The following is a 20,281-nucleotide window of genomic DNA, read 5'->3' on the forward strand; positions in this document are numbered from 1 at the left end:
CAAGTCATCCCAAAACTTAGTAGCTTTAAACATTAAGCGTTTATTATTTCACAGTTTTTGCAGGATAGGAATCCAAGCACTGGGTACTCTGGCACAGGGTCCCTCATAAAGCTGCCATCAAGGCCCAGTCTGAGGTCTCATAAGAAGGCTCTACTTGGGTAGGATCTGTTCACTTACGTGTTTTTTAGCTGCTGGCATGAAGGCTGGTTCCTTGCTGGTTTCTGGCCAAAGGCCTCACTCAGTTGCTTGCCACATGGGCCTCTGCATAGGGCACACATGCCATGGCAACTGGCTTTCTTCAGAGCAAGAGAAATGCAAAAAAGAGAAAGAGATGCCCAGGACAGAAACCATACTCTCTAATCCTGTAGGTGACATCCCTTAACTTGCTATATTCTGTATATTAGAAGCAAGTATCTAAGCCCAGCCCTCACTTGGAGGAGTGGGATTGCATAAGGGCATGAGGACCAGGAGGCAGGTATGACAGCCATCTCAGCCCCTGGCTGCCACACCTTACAAGGAAAATGAAGCACAGATGTGGTTGAGTCATTTGCCCTTATGACTCTTATGTGGAATCTGAGCCCTGCCATCCTGACTCTGGGATCCCTGCCCTCCCGCTCTTGCTCATTACTCACAGACAAAGGTGTCCACTGGTCCCTTTTACTCTTCTAACAACAACTAGGAAGGTAGAAAGGCCAACCTGGGCTTTTTACCCGGTGATTGTGGACAGTGAACCCCTACCTTCCATTCTATTCTGTGATTCTGCATTCAGGCCAAAGCCTTAGAATTTGGGTTGTCAGACTGATCGTGTGGATACATGCTAAGGTCCAGGAGCTCTGGAGATGGCCATGTGGATACCCCTCTGTGGTAGCCCCAGGACATTTGTTTGTCTATAGAGTACTGTCTCTAGTTCCTTTAAGGTCCACTGTGTGGGTCTGCAGGTGTACATTCCCAGTATATTGGAAGGCTTCTCTCCAGGGCAAGAGTCCCCATCATCATAGACTCAGTTCTTAGGTTTTCTTCTTCCTTTGAATCTAAAGTGGTTTTAAGAAATGTAAAACTGTAGGCTAATTCCTGTAATAATACACAATCACTGTACAAATCAGTGAAGTTCAGGAAACTTCATTATTTTAAGAAAATCACCCATGGTCAGTGATATTTTGAGGCAACCCAGTGTTTGTTTATATGTTGGTATTGTTTTATTTTTCATTATATAATGGAAACTATAAAATATACTCAATTTTCTATCAAATATCATGTTCTTACATCACTAAAAATTATATGTAATGTTTATGTAAGTAAAGGATATATTTCAACAAATTCAGTTCTAGTTTTAGTGTAAATTGTACCAGTATTCAAACAGAAAGACATTCTACATAAACATTTATAATACAAGTTTAACTATACGTAGAATGTATTTGGTTCACTTAGCTTTCCTTGCTTTGAAAGAACCCAGCATGAGAGTCTTGCAGAAGTTGGGGTGACATTGAGGGGAGGAAGTCGTTTGCAGTGGCACAGATACCAAGTCACTCAAACCTACCTTTGGGTCTGTATTTTGCCTCCCAACTTGTCATGCTGCCTTAAACAAGTTGCTTTGAGTCTCAATTCTCTGATCTGTAAAATGATGATTTATTCATTCAACAACCATTTAAAAAACATCCATTGTTCCAGGTATTGTTCTAAGCACTTATAATACATCAGTAGGAGGAAAAAAGACAAAACCCTTTTTTTCATGGAGGAACCGTATAGGTTATTGGGGTTGGAGAGGAGGGGAGACAAAGACAGGCAATAAATGTGATAAATAAGTAAATCATAAGGTATGTTAGAAGGTCGTAAGTGCTATGGAAAGAAAAAAAAGGAGATCAGGATAAGAGGGCAGGAGGTCCCAGGATGAATTGCGGTTTTAAACAGGGAGGTCAAGTCCACATTTGATAACCATAGTAACTGACTCTTGGGATTATAAGAACTAAGTGAGATGCTTCTAAACTGCTCAAACTGGGCTCAGTACCTGGTTGCACCTGGTGTTTGCTGTTGTTATGATTACCGCATTGTTACTCCTGAAAGAATATTCGCCATAGTACTCCTTGGCCCAGGAGTGCTCCAGCCCATTCCTTCTGTCTGCCTCGCCCAGGCCCCCTTGCAGCCCGTATTTGCGTCGCCCTGGTACTCCTGCACAGCAGGCTGTCCTTCCCAAGCTGCGGTTTCACTGGCCTGATTCCCCTCTGAGTCGGCAGACCTGGGCTCCAGTTTTGATTCTACAGTGTAAGAGCTGGGCAGCCGTGGGCGGACCACTCCCCGCCTCCCTGGGAGGTGGAGCGGAGGTGCACTTTCCTTCTCTGTGAAGCAGCATTCACAGTGCTTGCTTGGCAGAGCCGCTGTGGGAAAAGAGAGGAGGGGGCAGAGCAGTCTGGGAGCAAGGAGCTATACACACGTGTGTCTTGTGATTTGCTAATTGAGACACAAAGCCAAGGCTGTGCTGAGCTGTCTGCCTTCACTCCCTACGCCCTGCTCCTGCCAGAGGGTCCTCTCGGAATAGTAAGGAATTAGCCATCTTACCTACCCTTCCTCTTCCTGTGAAGCCCAGGGGAGGGCCAAGCCACTCTTATTCATTTTCTGGGAAGAGAAATGAGCTGTCAGAAAGTCTGGGGTTTTTAAACAGCTGGTCATTGAGCATAGGTAGTTACCTAATCAAGTTTCTGTACCTGTTGCCATGAAGGTGGGCTTAAAGTAGTTATTGCTCATTGATACTTGTTTTGTGAATGCAGGGACAATGAGAATTAACCTGGAGGACTGAGAGAAATGTGTTGTGATGGGGCTTAGGCGTGCAGGAGGATTTGAATCCAGGGCAAACTCGTTGAGCAGTCCCTCTTAGCACAGTGTCCTGGAAGCCTTGTTAGAAATCAAGTGTGAACTAAACGTGCTCCTAACTCCCGCTGGAGCCCAATTAAGTTCTGTGAAGACGAAGGGGCTGGACAGGACCCAGTCTCTCCTGCAGTATTTGGGAGGAAACTCTCTGCAGTGGCTCCCAACCCTGGCTGCCCATGAAGTGTCTGGGGCGGGCTGACACCCAGGCATCAGTAACTTTGAAAGCTCTGTTCCAAGCTACAACCAAATTTGGGAGCCAGTACTAAGTTTAAAGGACTGAACGTGGGTGTGGTCATCAACGTCCCATTCTGGCAGATTTTCTCGTGAGGTCCTCCTTGCTTCTTCTAACCCAGCAGGTGCTCAGAGCTATGGACTAGACCCTTGAACCATTACCAGTGAGCAACATCTGATGCGGCCTGGGTTTTTTTCCCTAAGCTGCACAGTATGACTCCTGAGGCCGATTTCTCAGGCCTTTGAGCTGTGCTCTGCTTTCAGAACCCCTCCCCTGCAGATTAGAGAAACTGGGAAGGAATAAATGACAAGGTCATTACCTTATGTTTCTTTTGCTCTATTGCAGTAAAGAGCAAATGACAAAAATGCATGTTACAATAGAGCAGTTTTTAGAAAGGTATGTGAGTACCTCCCTCGGGTGTTGCCAAGAGTCATTGTTTGGAAAGCGGGACTGAAGCTCACTGTGTGCCTAGGGAGGGGGAGGCAGTGCCTTGTTGCTGCATCGTGATGCACGGTGGTTGCTCACCTTTTTTACTGTTTGTTTCACCAATGTACAGGCCGCTGCATGACTGACAGATGAACATGTTGCCTCAGGGGTTACATTTGTTTTAGTATTTACTCCTGATGGCTAACCTAAATATTGTGAGGTTGTGATGCAAAATAAATGCACTGTGGCTTTGAGTGATGTTAGCTGTTTGTGACCTAGAACCAAGCACCGTCAGAGATGCAGTGGGACCAAGAAATGAAGACCCAGCTGAACCCTGGCAGAGCAGAAGGTGGGGGAGGGAGTGACCTAGCTGGCCGCCAGAGGTGACTGGGAGCAGCCTTGGGTGAACTTTTCTGTCTGGGGCATGCGTTTGAGGCTATCCCTCATAAACACTATTTCCTCTAGTCAGAAAGCCAGTATTTGATAAAGGGTGATGATAATAAGCTGTTTTTACCTCAGGGATGTCCTCTCCCTTTCTTCTTGTTCCAGGAGCCTAACAAGGGTCCCAGCGCACCTTTTGAGTGGTGCGGTAATGAAGCCAGCCTCACTTCTCATGTAACACTCAAGTCAAGCCAAGGGATGTAGCACCGTTGATTCCTCCTTGTGCCACGTGCTTTACAAACATATCGCATTTGTCCTTACAACACCCCTCTCACAGGTGCTTTATTAACCATGTTTTCTAGATAGGCACGCTTGTCTGTGGCCACAAGGTTGATGAAGATACAGGGGCGTGAACTCAAGTCAGATGGCTCTAAGGTAGAATGTCTTTCCCCGGGATCACTGTCTCAGACCTTTTCCTGGAGCAAGGAAGGTTAGCTGAGGAGACCTCGGTGAGGGCACGGACAGTAACTGCCCTGACTCTTCCTTCACAGAACAAATGCTGTTTTACATCAGGAATAGTAATGGCAGCCTCTCTGGCTCAGCCTTCTCAGATTTCATCATTGCCACATCCCTCTGCTAAGCACCTGCTGACAAGACTGGCTTAGTTACACTGCCTTGTGCAGCCATTGACGTGTGGGTGGCAGGTCCCAGAGGATGATGCTTTCGAGTCTGACTTATGTTCTGAGGGAGCTCACCTTCTGTGTCTGTTGGTCTCTGTTTGGCTGTGAATGTGCAAAATATTTTTAATACTACAAACCAAGTATAATAGAATGTAAAATTGCATTGTGGAGGAATGATTCTAGTTGAGATCTCCGATGCATGAATTTGGTCTCTTGGCAGCTAGACTGCTCTCTGGGGTTCAGGGGGATATAATAGTTGACACATTTATGTAGATCTATGTGCAGTGTGACCAGATTACAGCTGCTTTCAGAGCTATAACTTCAATTACTTTTAAAACAATGGTGCTTTAACATAGGTGTTGGCTTATTTGGAAAGAAGGGCAAAGGAAAGCAGAGGAATGAAAAGAGATTTTGGCACACAGTGAACATCCTTGTTTGACTTCTCTGGTGGTCTCCCTAAGAACTCTTACTACCAAGGTGGTGCTTTCTCACAGCTTGTGGGCAGATGTGGGTAAAATGCCCTCAGACAGCGGGCTCCTCCTTGGAGTTATAGGCATGGCTGAGCCTAGATATTTGGGTGTCATGGGCCGGATTCCAGACGATGATCTTTTAACACTTGCTTGTTCAACAGCACTTTCATGGGAGGGAATACACTGATGTTGTATCAAGAACAACTATATGCCACTCTATCTTCAAAATAGGAAATTTGTTATATGAATCTATTACTTGAAAGCATAGTAAATGGTTTAAAACTTAGATAGTGAAATCAGTCACTCATTCCTAGTGAGTAGCATTATGCATGCATGACAGTTCCAGAGCATGTCTGCCTGCACCCCGAGGCTTGACAGGCCCCTCCTCTGGTTGGACTCAGAGGACATAGAAGGGCCAGTGGTTGTGTCGTGCAGCATTCCTGTGTGCCCTGCAATACATGCTCTGCCGACATGATGTCACACCAGTGGGAGAAGGAAGCTGAAGTTAAATTAATTATTTGTGTTTCCACTTTTCCCAGTGGAAAGTTTCACATGAAAAAACAATGTGGTTACTACATTTACCCATATTATCAAGTCCCCACCCATACCCCAGTGCAGTCATTGTCCATCAGTGCAGCAAGATGCAAGAGTCACTATTTGCCTTCTCTGTGCTACACTGTCTTGCCCAGGACCCCCCACACCATGTGTACTAAACATAATACCCCTCAATCCCAATATCCCTCCCTCCCCACACGCCTTCCCACGCCCCTCCCCTTTGGTAACTGCTAGTCCCTATGTGGAGTCTGTGAGTCTCCTGCTGTTTTGTTCCTTCAGTTTTGCTTCATTGTTATACTCCATAAATGAAGGAAATAATTTGGCACTTGTCTTTCTCCGCCTGGCTTATTTCACTGAGCATAATATCCTCCAACTCCATCCATGTTGTTGCAAATGGTAGGATTCTTTCTTTCTGATGGCTGAATAGTATTCCATCGTGTATATGTACCACATCTTTATCCATTCATCTACAGATGGACACTTAAGTTGCTTCTATATGTTGGCTATTGTAAATAGTGCTGCAGTAAACATAGGGGTGCATATGTCTTTTTGAATCTGAGAAGTTGTATTCTTTGGGTAAATTCCAAGGAGTGGGATTCCCAGGTCAAATAGTATTTCTATTTTTAGTTTTTTGAGGAACCTCCATGTTGCTTTCCACAATGGTTGAACTAGCTTACATTCCCACCAGCAGTGTAGGAGTGTTCCCCTTTCTCTGCATCCTCGCCAGCATTTGTTGTTCTTAAGTCTTTTCGATGTTGGCCATCCTTACTGGTGTAAGGTGATATCTCATTTTGGTTTTAATTTGCATTTCCTTGATGATTAGTGATGTGGAGCATCTTTTCATCTGTCTGTTGGCCATCTGAATTTCCTCTTTGGAGAATTGTCTGTTCATAACCTCCACCCATTTTTTAATCGTGTTATTTGTTTTTTGGGTGTTGAGGCATGTGAGTTCTTTATGTATTTTGGATGTTAACCCCTTGTCGGATATGTTGTTTACAAATATATTCTCCCATACTGTAGGATGCCTTTTTGTTCTGTTGATTGTGTCCTTTGCTGTACAGAGGCTTTTTAGTTTGAGGTAGTCCCATGTGTTCATTCTTGCTTTTGTTTCCCTTGCTCAAGGAGATGTGTTCAGGAGAAAGTTGCTCATGTTTACATTCAGGAGATTTTTGCTTATATGTTTTCTTCTAAGAGTTTTATGGTTTCATGACTTACATTGAGGTCTTGATCCATTTCAAGTTTATTTTTGTGTATGGGGTTAAACAATAATCCAGTTTCATTCTCTTACATGTAGCTGTCCACGTTTGCCAACAGCAGTTGTTGAAGAAACTGTCATTTCCCTTTTATATGTCCATGGCTCCTTTATCGTATATTAATTGACCATATATGCTTGTTTATATCTGGGATCTCTAGTCTGTTCCATTGGTCTATTGTTCTGTTCTTGTGCGAGTACCAAATTGTCTTGATTACTGTGGCTTTGTAGTAGAGCTTGAAGTTGGAGAACATAATCCCCACCTGCTTTATTCTTCTCTGGATTGCTTTGGCTCTTCAGGGTCTTTTGTGGTTCCATGTACATTTTAGAACTATTTACTGTAGTTCATTGAAGAATGCTGTTGGTATTTTAACAGGAATTGCATTGAACCTGTAGATTGCTTTAGGCAGGATGGCCATTTTAACATTAATTGTTCCTATCCATGAACACGGGATGTTTTTCCATTTATTGGTATCTTCTTTAATTTCTTTCATGAATTTCTCTCTAGTTTTCAAAGTATAGTTCTTTCACTTCCTTGGTTAGGTTTATTCCTATGTATTTTATTCTTTTTGATGCAATTGTGAATGGAATTGTTTTCCTGATTTCTCTTTCTGCTAGTTCATCATTAGTGTATAGGAATGCAACAGATTTCTGTGTATTAATTTTGTTTCCTGCACCTTTGCTAAATTCAGATATTAGATCTAGTAGTTGTGGAGTGGATTCTTTAAGATTTTTATGTACAATATCATGTCATCTGCAAACAGGGACAGTTTAACTTCTTCCTTACCAATCTGGATGCCCTTTATTTCTTTGTGTTATCTGATTGCCCTGGCTAGGACCTCCAGAACTCTGTTGAATAGAAGTGGGGAGAGTGGGCATCCTTGTCTTGCTCCTGATCTTAAAGGAAAGGCTTTCAGCTTCTCGCTGTTAAGTATGACATTGGCTGTGGGTTTGTCATATATGGCCTTTATTATGTTGAGCTACTTGCCCTCCATACCCATTTTGTTGAGAGTTTTTTATCATGAATGGATGTTGCATTTTATAGAATGCTTTTTCAGCATCTATGGAGATAATCTTGTAGTTTTTGTCCTTCTTTTTGTTGGTGTGGTGGATGATGTTGATGGATTTTCGAATGTTGTACCATCCTTGCATCCCTGGAATAAATCCTACTTGATCATGGTGGATGATCTTTTTGATATATTTTTGAATTCGGTTTGCTAATATTTTGTTGAGTAGTTTTGCATCTGTGTTCATCAGGGATATTAATCGGTAATTTTCTTTTTTTGTGATGTCTTTGTCTGGTATTAGAGTGATGCTGGCCTCATAGAATGAGTTTGGAAGTATTCACTCTTCTACTTTTTGGGAAACTTTAAGGAGTATGGTTATTTCACTAAATGTTTGATAAAATTCAGTGGTGAAGCCATCTGGTCCAGGAGTTTTATTCTTAGGTAGTTTTTTGATTACCAATTCAATTTCATTACTGGTAATTAGTCTGCTCAGGTTTTCTGTGTCTTTCTGGGTCAGCCTTGGAAGGTTGAATTTTTCTAGAATGTTGTCCATTTCTTCTAGGTTATCCAGTTTGTTAGCAATTTTTCATAGTATTCTCTAATAATTCTCGTATTTTTGTGGTGTCTGTCATGATTTTTCCTTTCTCATTTCTGATTCTGTTTATATATGTAGACTCTCTTTTTTTCTTGCTAAGTCTGGCTAGGGGTTTATCTATTTTATTTTCTCAAAGAACCAGCTCCTGCTTTCATTGACTCCTTCTATTGTTTTATTCTTCTCAATTTTATTTATGTCTGCTCTAATCTTTATTATGTCCCTCCTTCTACTGACTTTGGGCCTCATTTGTTTTTCTTTTTCCAGTTTCGTTCATTGTGAGTTTAGACTGCTCATATGGGATTGTTCTTCTCTCCTGAGGTAGGCCTCTATTGCAGTATATTTCCCTCTTGGCACAGCCTTCGCTGCATCCCACAGATTTTGCGGTGTTGAATTATTGTTGTCCTTTGTCTCCATGTATTGCTTGATCTCTGTTTTTATTTGGTCATTGATCCATTGGTTATTTAGGAGCATGTTGTGAAGCCTCCATATGTTTGTGGGATTTTTCATTTTCTTTGTGTAATTTATTTCTAGTTTCATACTTTTGTGGTCTGAGAAACTGGTTGGTACAATGTCAATCTTTTTTAATTTACCGAGGCTCTTTTTGTAGCCTCGTATATGATCTATTCTTTAAAATGTTCCACTGCATTTGAGCAGAATGTGTATTCTGCTGCTTTTGGGTGTTGAGTTCTGTAGATGTCTGTTAGGTCCATCTGTTCTAATGTGTTGTTCAGTGCCTCTGTCTCCTTACTTATCTTCTGTCTGGTTGATCTTTCCTTTGGTGTGAGTGGAGTGTTGAAGTCTCCTAGAATGAATGCATTGCATTCTATTTCCCATTTTTTATTCTGTTAGTATTTGTTTCACATATGTAGGTACTCCTGTCTTTGGTGCATAGATATTTATAATGTTTATATCTTCTTGTTGTATTGACCCCTTCCTCATTATGTAATGTCCTTCTTTGTCTCTTATGACTTTCTTTGATTTGAAGTCTAATTCATCTGATACAAATACTGCAACTCTTGCTCTTTTCTCCCTATTAGTTGCATGAAATATCTTTTTCCATCCCTTTACTTTTAGTCTGTGTATGTCTTTGGGTTTAAAGTCGGTGTCTTGTAGGCAGCATATAGATGGGTCTTGCTTTTTTATCTATTCAGTGACTCTATGTTTTTTGATTGGTGCATTCAGACCATTTACATTTAGGGTGATTATCGATAGGTATGTACTTATTGCCATTTAGATTTGTGTTTACAGAAGATTCAAGGTTAACTGCCTTACTATCTAAGAGTCTAACTTAACTCACTTAATATGCTATTACAAACACAATCTAAAGGTTCTTTTCTTTTTCTCCTTCTTTTTCTTCCTCCTCCATTCTTTATATATTAGGTATCATATTCTGAACTCTTTGTCTATCCCTTGATTGACTTTGGGGGAAGTTGATTTGATTTTGTATCTGCTTAGTAATCAACTGTCCTACTTTCTTTACTATGGTTTTATTACCTCTGGTTACAGCTATGAAACCTTAGGAACACTTCCATCTATAGCAGTCCCTCCAAAATAGACTGTAGAGACAGTTTGTGGGAGGTAAATTCTGTCAGCTTTTGCTTATCTGGAAATTGTTTAATCTCTCCTTCAAATTTAAATGATAATCTTGCCAGAGAAAGTATTCTTGTGTTGAGGCCTTCTGCTTCATTGCATTAAATGTATCCTGCCACTTCCTTCTGGCCTGTAAGGTTTCTGTTGAGAAGTCTGATGATAGCCTGATGGGCTTTCCTTTGTAGGTAACCTTTTTCCTCTCTCTAGCTGCCTTTAAAACTCTGTCCTTGTCCTTGATCTTTGCCATTTTAATTGTTATATGTCTTGGTGTTGTCTTCCTTGGGTCCCTTGTGTAGGGGGATCTGTGCACCTCCATGGCCTGAGAGACTATCTCCTTCCCCAGATTGGGGAGGTTTTCAGCAATTACCTCCTCAAAGATACTTTCTATCCCTTTTTCTCTCTCTTCTTTTTCTGGTACCCCTATAATACAAGTCGTGTTCTATTTTATTTGGTTACACAGTTCTCTCAATATTCTTCCATTCTTAGAGATCCTTTTTCTCTCTGTGCCTCAGCTCCTTTCTATTCCTATTCTCTAATTTCTTTTTCATTTATTGTCTCCTCCACTGTATCTAATCTGCTTTTAAAACCTTGCATTTTATGTTTTATTTCTGATACTGTGTTCCATAATGATTGGATCTCTGACCGGAATTCATGCCTGACTTCTTGAATATTTTTCTGTACTTCCATGAGCATGTTTATGATTTTTATTTTGAAATCTCTTTCAGGAAGATTCATGAGATCAGTTTCGTTTTACTCTTTGTCTGATGTATTTATGATTTTCCTTTGAACCGGGTTCCTTTTACATTTCATATTTGTGTGTGTCACCCTCTAGTGCTCAGAAGGTCTACTCCCTGGAGCTGCTCAGTCCCTGAAGCAATGTCAGGGGTCGCAGGGGAGCAGTACTGGTGCCTGGCGGGAGGAAAGAGCTGTTTCCTGCTTTCTGGCTGCTATGCCTGTCTCTACTGCCAGAACCAGTGGGCCTCTATGCTTTGTGTTTGTAGCTGCTGTAGGCAGAGCCTCCCTCTGGCTGGGCTGACACCAGGGCAGGGTTTGCTAGTTTGCGAGCCAAGTGCAGGCTGGCTGGGAGGAAGGCGCACCAGGCTGCATACCACGGAGGGGGGCCTTGGAACTGTGTAGCCAGCCAGGGGGATGGAGCGCCTGAATATCGTGAAAGTTCCCAGCCTGCTGGGCAGAGTGCACCTGGACAATTCTGTCTACCTGTCCTTGCTCCTGAGCAGTAAGCTTTGTGCAATCCTTGCCCCTTTAGCAGCTCTCTTGCTGTTAGGAAGTCTCTCTGACTGCCCGCCTTTCTTTTTTCCCAGAGTAACCAGATATGGATCGCTGTTTTCCACAAGTGGCTGGAATCTCAGTCTCTTCAGGTATTCTGCCTGTCTTAGCTTTCCAACCTCCCTAATCACCAGAGCAGCATGTAATGTAGGTTTGTGCTCCCAGAGCAGATCTCCAGGGGTAGGTGTTCAGCAGTCCTAGGCCTCCACTCCCTCCCTGCTCGGTTTCTCTTCCTCCAGCCAGTGAGCTGGGGTGGGGGAAGGGCTTGAGTCCTACCGGGCTCTGTCTTTGGTACATTACCCTATTCCATGGAGTCTGTTCTTTTCTCTAGGGGCATGCAGTTGAGGCAGCCTTCTTTTCTGTTGCTCTTTGAGGATTAGTTGTATTAATTATATTTTCATATTATTTGCGGTTTTTGGAGGAGGCCTCTGTCTCACCTCTCATGCTGCCATCTAATCCCCACCTCTTCCTATCCCCAGTGACCTTTTATTGCTTTTTATGGCATGCCTATCAGAGAGTTGCTTGACTTTTTCTTTTTTCATCTATCTGTGGTTATGGACTCAAGCTAAGATCAACACCCTAAGAGTAGGGTGTCTATCCTTGGCATTGTTGACATTTGAGGCTGCCTGATCTGTGGTTCTGGGTGCTGTCTTCTGCATTGTCAGGTTTTTCACAGCATCCCTGGCCTCTACCCACTGGAAGCCATCAGTGCCACCACCACAGTTATGACAAATGGAAATGTCTCCATTGCTTACCAGATGTCCCTGGAGAGCAAAAGTTTTCCCGTTGAGCACCCCTTCTTTAGGAACAGGGAGGAAGGGCTGTTAACATCTTTGTGAGTACAGTAACCCCAAAAGACCCTTTTCTACAGGGCTAGGTTTTGAGTGAATAGTTCCCAGTGTGGAAGGGGAGTCTCAATTCCTAGACAATTGATAAAAGCTTTTACGTAGTTTCATGTCAGAAAGATGTCTGTTATGATTTTTACTGAAATGAGGCATTAGAAAACTAGTAATAGATTGTTTGGTTTTTTGGCATTCTTTTAGGTCATGAAATGAAGAGTGTTGTTAGAAGGGCTCTGTGACTTTTTCAGGAAGTGCGTTTCTGAGCAGGGTCTCTCTCTGACCATGTTTATGGTTCTCTGGAGACTGGAACCCTGTGAGTGCCTGCTCAGGCATTTGTTCACAGCTTGGATGGTTCTGAGGGACCTGGCCGGGCCCTGCGAGCAGCAGATGGGAATAACCGGGCAGGAGTGCAGTTCTGGTCCCTGGGCACTCCCAGCCTCCTCTGGGCAGGGGACACAAGCACTTCAGCATGAGGGACAATGGGAGTGCTATAAACACACATCAAAGTAAAACCATCAGAAGTGAAAGAATGGTCTCAGAATAGTGTTTTTCAAGCTGTATTCTTCTAGCAGCTGATGTTATTGTTTCTTCAGTGACATATACAGAACCCACTGTAAATAAAATAGGTCAGTGCCCAGTTTGAAGTGAGTGAAAGAAGGGGGCCTGCAGTCCCACCTCTCACCTCACCTCACCTCACTTCCAAAGAGAACGCACTCTGCATTCATTACACATCTTACTGAAAGGAGGCTAATGCTTGGGTGGATAACGACCTTTTTTTTTTCCCTGACTGGATCTATCATCTCTCATTTCAGATTAAAGTGATTTTCAAAACCAAAAATGGTGCTCTTGTGAAATTTTTCTCTTCATCTATGGAGACAGATTCAAGGGCTGAGAAAAATACATACATACATACATGTGCACATACTTAAAGCATTTTGCTATTTTATGAAAAACTTAAATGTATAGAAAAATAGAGAACAGAGAGCTATTTCCTAAATTTAACAGATGCCATTACTTTATCATATTTGCTTCACTTATTTCTTTAAACCTCTAATGGATAAGAATTTAAAATGACATATCCACGATAACAAGGTCTGGGAATGTTTTTACCACATATTGCCCTTACCCACATTACCACCCCATATCCCAGTTCATTATGTGGACCAAAATAATTCGAATTTAATTTTTGAAACCTATATGAGGAATACAAAGGTGGTTCAACTTGCAGGAGTTCCTATGTCTGTAGTCTGTTTTTCATTCAGCAACAATTTTGGGGTCCCTGCACCCAAGCATACAATATTAAGAAACTAGACCAAATATAGCTCCTGCCCTGGGTTGTGTTAAGCTTTCATAGCTCTTAAGTCCTGGCTCTGGTACTGAGTGGGGCCAGCCTGGGAAGGGACAGCTACCGTGTGGGCAAAGCTGGCAGGCTGGCTGGTTGTTCACTACCTGCTTTGCAGTGATCATAGTTGAGGTGTTTTTTTTCTAATAGTTATTAGTCTGCTATTTTTGTAAAAATAGCAGACTGTAAAACAGCATGTAAAAGGACCCAGGTATCATACATAAGAAAAATAGCCCATTAGGGCACCAGGAATTTACCTGACACTTTTTAAAATTCACTGCCAAGTTAGTCATCTGCAGAAAGACTGAGCTGTTCCTACTTTTGAAAGAAGTGTGTCTTCTATCAACAGTCTGTTACAAGTGGAACCATTTGGGATATCCTTTCCCTGCATCCATTTCTGTGTTAGTTCTAAGTTAATGAAGAACACTGGAAAAGAAACAGTGTGATAGTGTACAGGGTTTTATGCTTACTTGACTTTATCACTGCAAACCTTAAAGGTTAGTTAGTTAATAACCTGTTTTTAAAGATTCTATAGGAAATGTGTTTTCAGGATAGAAAATAAATTTGGGTAACTTTTGATTTAGCCTTGGAAATATGAGCCAAGTGATTTTTCACTGACTAAGTTTACTATTTGATAAAAGTTTTTAATGGACCTTACTATGTTGACTACAGCCTGATTCACATCATGGAATAAATGGAATATGAGTGTAAAGGAGCTGCCAAGCCCCAGTTACGTGTAGAAATACGTTTGTTTTCAAAGAGGATCATACTGAAGCAGCAAATATTCCTCTTGAATTTTGTGCTTGTTTTCAAATGAACTGCACTCATGAATTAGCTTCATGGCCCCCAGAATGTGTTTGTGCTGACAAAAATGGTAATAGCCAGTTTCGTGCAATGTCATTCACCTGCTACTTGCAGGGACGGGGAGGGGCACGGCGAGGACCTCAGGTCGGTTTTTCTCATCATTAAACATGCCCTGGGAAAGGGGCGTGGCATTTCAATAACAGCCCTTTTCCCAGAATAAATTGCTTTTTTCCTCACTTTACGAAATGGTGGAAAATATTTTATGTTGGTAAACATTTTTGTGGTATGATTGCTTTTCAAAATCGAATTGCAAGGCTGATGCATACCTTGGAGGGAAATGTTTACAATGGTCTGTGCATGACATTTTCCCCCCACTTTGGCAGGAAATAACTACGTGTTTACCAGATTACTACAAATGGACTCAGTACCTCTTTCTTAAACTCTACGAAGCTGGACTGGCCTATCAAAAGGAGGTAAGTTAAAGTTAGCTGTACTTCAAAAATTTTGTAAATCTTCTCCATCTTAAAACACATCTTTGTTAAATAAGAAACAAATAAATAGTGTTTGCACAGTAGCAGTGAAAATGACCACTACCTCAGGTTCATGAAGTCAGTCATAGCCAACCCAGAAAGTAACACTGCCTGGCTTAGTTTGGTGCCTCCAGGACAGGGCTTGGGCTTTCTTCACCTTTGAAATCCCAGCACATAACAGTGTCCAGTGCCTGTAATGAGGTAAGGAGGGAGCATAGGAGAAACGCAGGTTTCTTGGATCTTCGCTCAGCTACCTCTCCCAGCTGTGTGCAGGCTGGGTAGCTTCTCCCCAGGAATCAAGGTTTCTTATCTGCTAAATGAGTCGCTAACATCTTCCTTGCAGGGTCTTGGGAAGATTAGAGGTTATACTTAAAAGAACCACTACCACAATATCTACACATAGTGGCCTCCTAACAAATGGAGGTGCTTGTTATAGCAGGAGCTCAACAGTAGTAGATAAGCCTTAGATTGCGGGAGATGAGGGAGAATATCATTGCGTGACCTAGAGCTGCACCAGCCAGTGTGATAGCCATTAGTGGCATGGGTTGTTGCCACATGGGTTGTTGATCTTTAAATTTAAAGTACTTAAGATTAAATAATATTAAAAATTCAGGTCCTCAGACACATTAGCCACATTCATGTGCTATTAAGTTAGTATTGGACAACACAGATATACAATAGAACATTCCCATCCCATCGGGATATTCTACTAAATAGTACTGGTCCAGAAAATTCAGAAGTAACAAGAAGAAAATCCATTGTACCTTTATGCTTGAGACATTCTCCTTTAACCAGAGGGATTTAACAACAAACATAGAATTGTATTTACTTTTCTGTGGTTACATCACACTGCTTGGTCTTACAGTGGATAGTACTTACATAATCATGTGTTTTTTTTAAGTTTTTTAGAATCAACATAGAGACATATGCAGAAGGCTCATTGTGAATTTCAGAATAAAGCAAAAGTGTCTTAAACCTTGACATCTTAAAAATAATATAGTTCATAAACATTAGGAGGTGAAATTGGGGAAGAGAAGTAGAAGCAGGTGTAATCACTTCCTCTTTCATAACAAGGAGTCAGAGATGAAGAATTAAAGGTTTACATACAATTTTTATAGTCAGAAAGGTAACTATTAAAGCTAAAGATAACAAATACAACAAAAAACAGAAAAGGGGTTAGGGATGGGAAAAAGGCTATATAACCATACTGACTACCTCATATTATGTGGCAGAAGGTCAGTAGAACTGTATGAAAATAATATACCAAAATTCCAGTATAATTTTATTAAACTTCCGATGTTAAACACCAGAAGAACTAATGAGCAGATCCTGCTGAAAGTGGTGAAGTATTTTAATAACCATTTCATATAATTATGAATATTCTTCTTTGATACTACACCAAAACTCAACAAGTGGTAGTTTCTTAAAGGTCAGTTGCAGTGTTGAACCTGAAAAGCATCAATGAACTTTTTGTACTGTTATATTAAAATGTATTGGTCTGTCTTGCACTTTGCATTTTTACCTACTGGTAATTTTGTAACATTGTAACATCATACATTGGTGTTTTAGACCATGTTAGTTCATGAATTATGCAGACCTTCCAAATGTTGACATTATTTCATTGCACAATGTATCATCTGTTGTGCCAGTGGGTTTCAGCCTCACACAAGTTCATTATGGATTCAATGAGACTGAAAAAAATGTCAATGGAACGTTCTTGGGGTGAAAGGGTTATACACAACTTTATTCCCACATCATCAGGTCAATCACTAGAATCCCGTCCACACAGAGTGAGTCTGCATGCAGCAAGCCGGACTCTCTCCTTGAGCCTCTCTGCCCCCTCAGCCGTCCCAGGCTGTGCCCTCAGCACTGCCAGCGCTCCAGTCTCATCTCTGCTCTCCTGCAGCCTTGCAGCCATGCCACCGTGTCGCGTCCAGAGCACTGGGCAGAGCTCTTTATATCGAGTCAGTAATAATGTATTGCCCACACGTGTGCAGTGAGCAAGCCGACCAGGGCCAGGTGAGAATCCTGGCCACAGGAACCTTCCCTTTCTCCACATCATCAGAAGAGTCTTTGAGTTTGGGAAAGCTGTGAAGCTTCTGGTGGGCAAATACAAGGTTTCCAAAGTTCAAATTTTCACTTGAAAGTTCAAGGTTTATCACTGGTAACAGATACCATCAGTTGGTTTCGTAGGAGTGACAGGTTCGCTTTGTTTATTTTTGAGGACATGTCTGCCATATTCCTAAGTTTGAATAACTATAGTTTATTGTCAGTCATTTTTTCACATAAAAATAGTTACATGAAAAAAAGTGCTAATCAAGCTCACAGCTCAATCCCATTAGTACTTTTTCTCACAGAACATATTAAAAAGATATTTACTCAAGGGTTAAGATTTAATAAAATTAATGCTTTTATCACTTCCTCTAGGACATTCTTAGTGAAACTGGCTTTTTTTCTCCTTGTACTGTGAGTGCACAGTGGTGAAGAGTCCCTGGTCACTAGTGTGCCACTGCTTTGATTCATGCTGAAGGCCAGCAGGTTTACCCACCATTGCTTTTGCATCATCAGTGTAAATATAAGCACAGTGAAAAAGGGGAATTACATCTTATTACTATAATGAAAATAGTTTCAGCCTGCATACCCCCTGAAAGGGCCCTAGGGACCCCTAGAAGTTAATGGACACACTTTGAGAACCACTGTACACAGCCTCTATCCCTACTTAACAACCTCTACCCCTGGTCCCATCTTTAAGAATATTGAAATGTTGGTCGTTTAAAATGTTATTTATGTATTACTTAATATTAAAATGTTATGCTTATTTATTTTTTCAAAGGAAGTATTGAGTCCCTGCTGCATTAGAGATGAACTGAGAGTGAGAACTTGGTGGAACTGAGTCATGCTAATGTTCATGCTGTAGAATCTCCTGGGTCAGTGTAATTCCTTAAAGCATCACAGCTGATCCCACGTCCAGAGCTCCATTAGGTGAGGCGTGGTGAGAGACAAGATTGCCTGTCACAGACCTTTCTGTGTTGTTAAGGCATAATTTTCAAAAGTTGAAAACATGACTCCCATAGGAATTCAAAATGAACAGGTGTCAAAGATTTTATTCAACTCATTAATTAGTGAGGGAACCAGTTATATGTTGAGACTGGTTCAAATGAGATTCAAGAACAGAGATTTATAGAGTCAAAGGAATGCTGAATAAATTTGCTAATTGAATAAAAAGGGCTTAGTGTCCTACAAGGCAAGAAACCTAATTTTGGGGGCTATCTTTTCTATGACAGAGGTCTCATTTGCACTGTCACTGGATGGGAGCCATTTGTATTACTCTCAGGTAAAAGTCCTTATCCCTGCTATGAGTTTTCTATATGTTCACCTCTCCCCTTGCACCCTGGCAGGGTTGTAAAAATAACTTAAAAACAATAATTACTAGGAAGTCAAACAAAAGTACACATCCCTGGAAAGTGAGATAATCTCTGGAGGATGTGGGCCTACTAGACAATCACAGTTAATGCTGAAAGGATACTCAGAGATCCCTTTTGGCTGTGTCTAAGTTTTGGGTAATTTTTCTTAACAGCATCATTCAGTATTCAGAAGCAAAAGGGTAGGAAGGGAATTCGTGGAAAAATCATCAGAGATCCTACTCCATTCAGCAGGTACAGTTCTAATCTAGAAGACTGGCAAATAGACATATTTCCAGAAAAGCCTCCCTTTCTCTGAGTGGACAGTAATTATATCCCAAAGGAGTTTCCATACAGAATCACCCTTGGGTCTGGGCAGAGGTTGGGAGGTACCATGAGCTAAGCATATGTATCCCAAGTGACAGCAGGAAGGATAAACAAAAACAAAAATTGTAAGACATGAATAAGCCACAGTAAAGGGCATACTGCAGGTAAACCACAGGAAGAAGTCTACAATTCTTTGAGGAGCATAAGCAGTTATATTAGATTATCCAATATTACCTGTCCTCTGTGTAGTTACTGTTTATTTTATAAACATGAGATATGAAATGATGGAACATGTTATTGTAATACTGTTAACATTTCTCACAGGGAGCCCTAATATGTACTGGGTAATATTCCTTTATAGGACACTCTTTTTGTTATCTGTTGTGTATTTAAGTTAAATTTTTGAATATATTGAATGTTTAAATTTGTGGTACTCCTTTGTAGGACCTTTGCCTCTCTGTCTCTGCACTCAGGGTTTGGTCCTGCTGCCTCCATTCAAACCTAAATAGGAAGAGGAACCTTATCACTGTCTGTGGATCCAACAGCTGATCAAAGCCAACGTCTTAGGGGCTGAGTAGCTTTTCTAAAGATGGAAGGGATCACGGGAGGGCCCCATTGTACAGGCACCGCCATCCTGCTGGCTGCAGGTGTCTTTCTCCTCAGCTGTTTCCGAATCACTGTGACATACCTCCCTCACCACAGTATGCATGCCTCTGGGGAGAAGAGTCCAGTTTTCCCTGGGACTGCTTCTCTCACGGGGACAAACCATATTTGCTTCCTATTGCTGCTGCTGTAGCAAATTAGCACAGACTTGGTCACTTAAAACAACACATGTTTATCATCTTAGCAGCTCTAGAGGCAGAAGTCCACAAAATGGATCTTTCTGGACAAAATCAAGATGGTAGCAGGCTGCCTGCCATCTGGGGACTCTAGGATGAATTGGTTTCCTTGCCTTTTCCAGCTTCTGGAAGCTGCCTGCATTCCTTGGGTTTTGAGCCCCCTCTATCTGCAGAGCCAGCATGCAACATATTGAGATCTCTGACCTGTGCTTCCATCACCGTGCCTCCTGCTCCCACTCTGACTCTTCTGCCCCCCTTTTTTTCTTATGAGTCTTGTCATTACAACTGGGCTTAGCTGGATATCCAGCTTAATCTCTTCATATCAGGATCCTTCACTTAATCATATCTTCAGAGACCCTTTTGCCATACAGATAACATATTCACCGGTTCCAGGGATTTGGACATGGGCATCTTTGTTGTGCAGTTATTCTGCCTACCACAGGCCTCTTCTTCCTGTTTCACAGAGTTGTTAATAAGGATTAATCAAGTGAATGCTTATAAAAGCCTGGGATGGTGCCTAGCACAAAGTAGGGGCTCATTAAATGCCCACCTGAGCATGCATGCAGACTTACCTCCAGTCCTTATGGTATTTAAATTGGGAAAATAGAAAGTAAAAAAAATCTGAAAGCTTTCTGGCTAATTCTAAGGCAGCCCATCCATAGACAGGTACTAGTGAAAAATAATATAGATTATTTTATGGATTTTCATTTAGAAAGATAATGTTTTTGTTGCTAGTTGTTGACTTAAAGGTATTTGATGTATTTTTAAATCACCATTAAAATGTCATGATCTTAAGAAAAAATCATAAATAGAATGCAAAAATGCACACTTGGTACATTGTTTGGAGATCAGAGGTAGT

General features: G+C 41.5%; 1 protein-coding gene across 7 annotated transcripts in view; it reads left to right on the forward strand.

Moving 5' to 3' along the window:
- Positions 1-20,281, forward strand: part of LARS2 (leucyl-tRNA synthetase 2, mitochondrial) — a 173,460-nt gene that overhangs the window by 51,924 nt on the left and 101,255 nt on the right. For 6 of the 7 annotated variants that reach the window (XM_036899365.2, XM_036899369.2, XM_036899367.2 and 3 more), the window contains one exon: positions 14,709-14,798. The exons of the other annotated variant lie outside the window; for it this stretch is intronic. In XM_036899365.2, the coding sequence (XP_036755260.2) occupies positions 14,709-14,798 (90 nt within the window). The remainder of the gene's footprint in view (positions 1-14,708; positions 14,799-20,281) is intronic. 7 annotated transcript variants of the gene reach the window in all.

Source organism: Manis pentadactyla, chromosome 1, assembly GCF_030020395.1.
Source record: "Manis pentadactyla isolate mManPen7 chromosome 1, mManPen7.hap1, whole genome shotgun sequence".
NCBI classification, from domain to species: Eukaryota; Metazoa; Chordata; class Mammalia; order Pholidota; family Manidae; genus Manis; species Manis pentadactyla.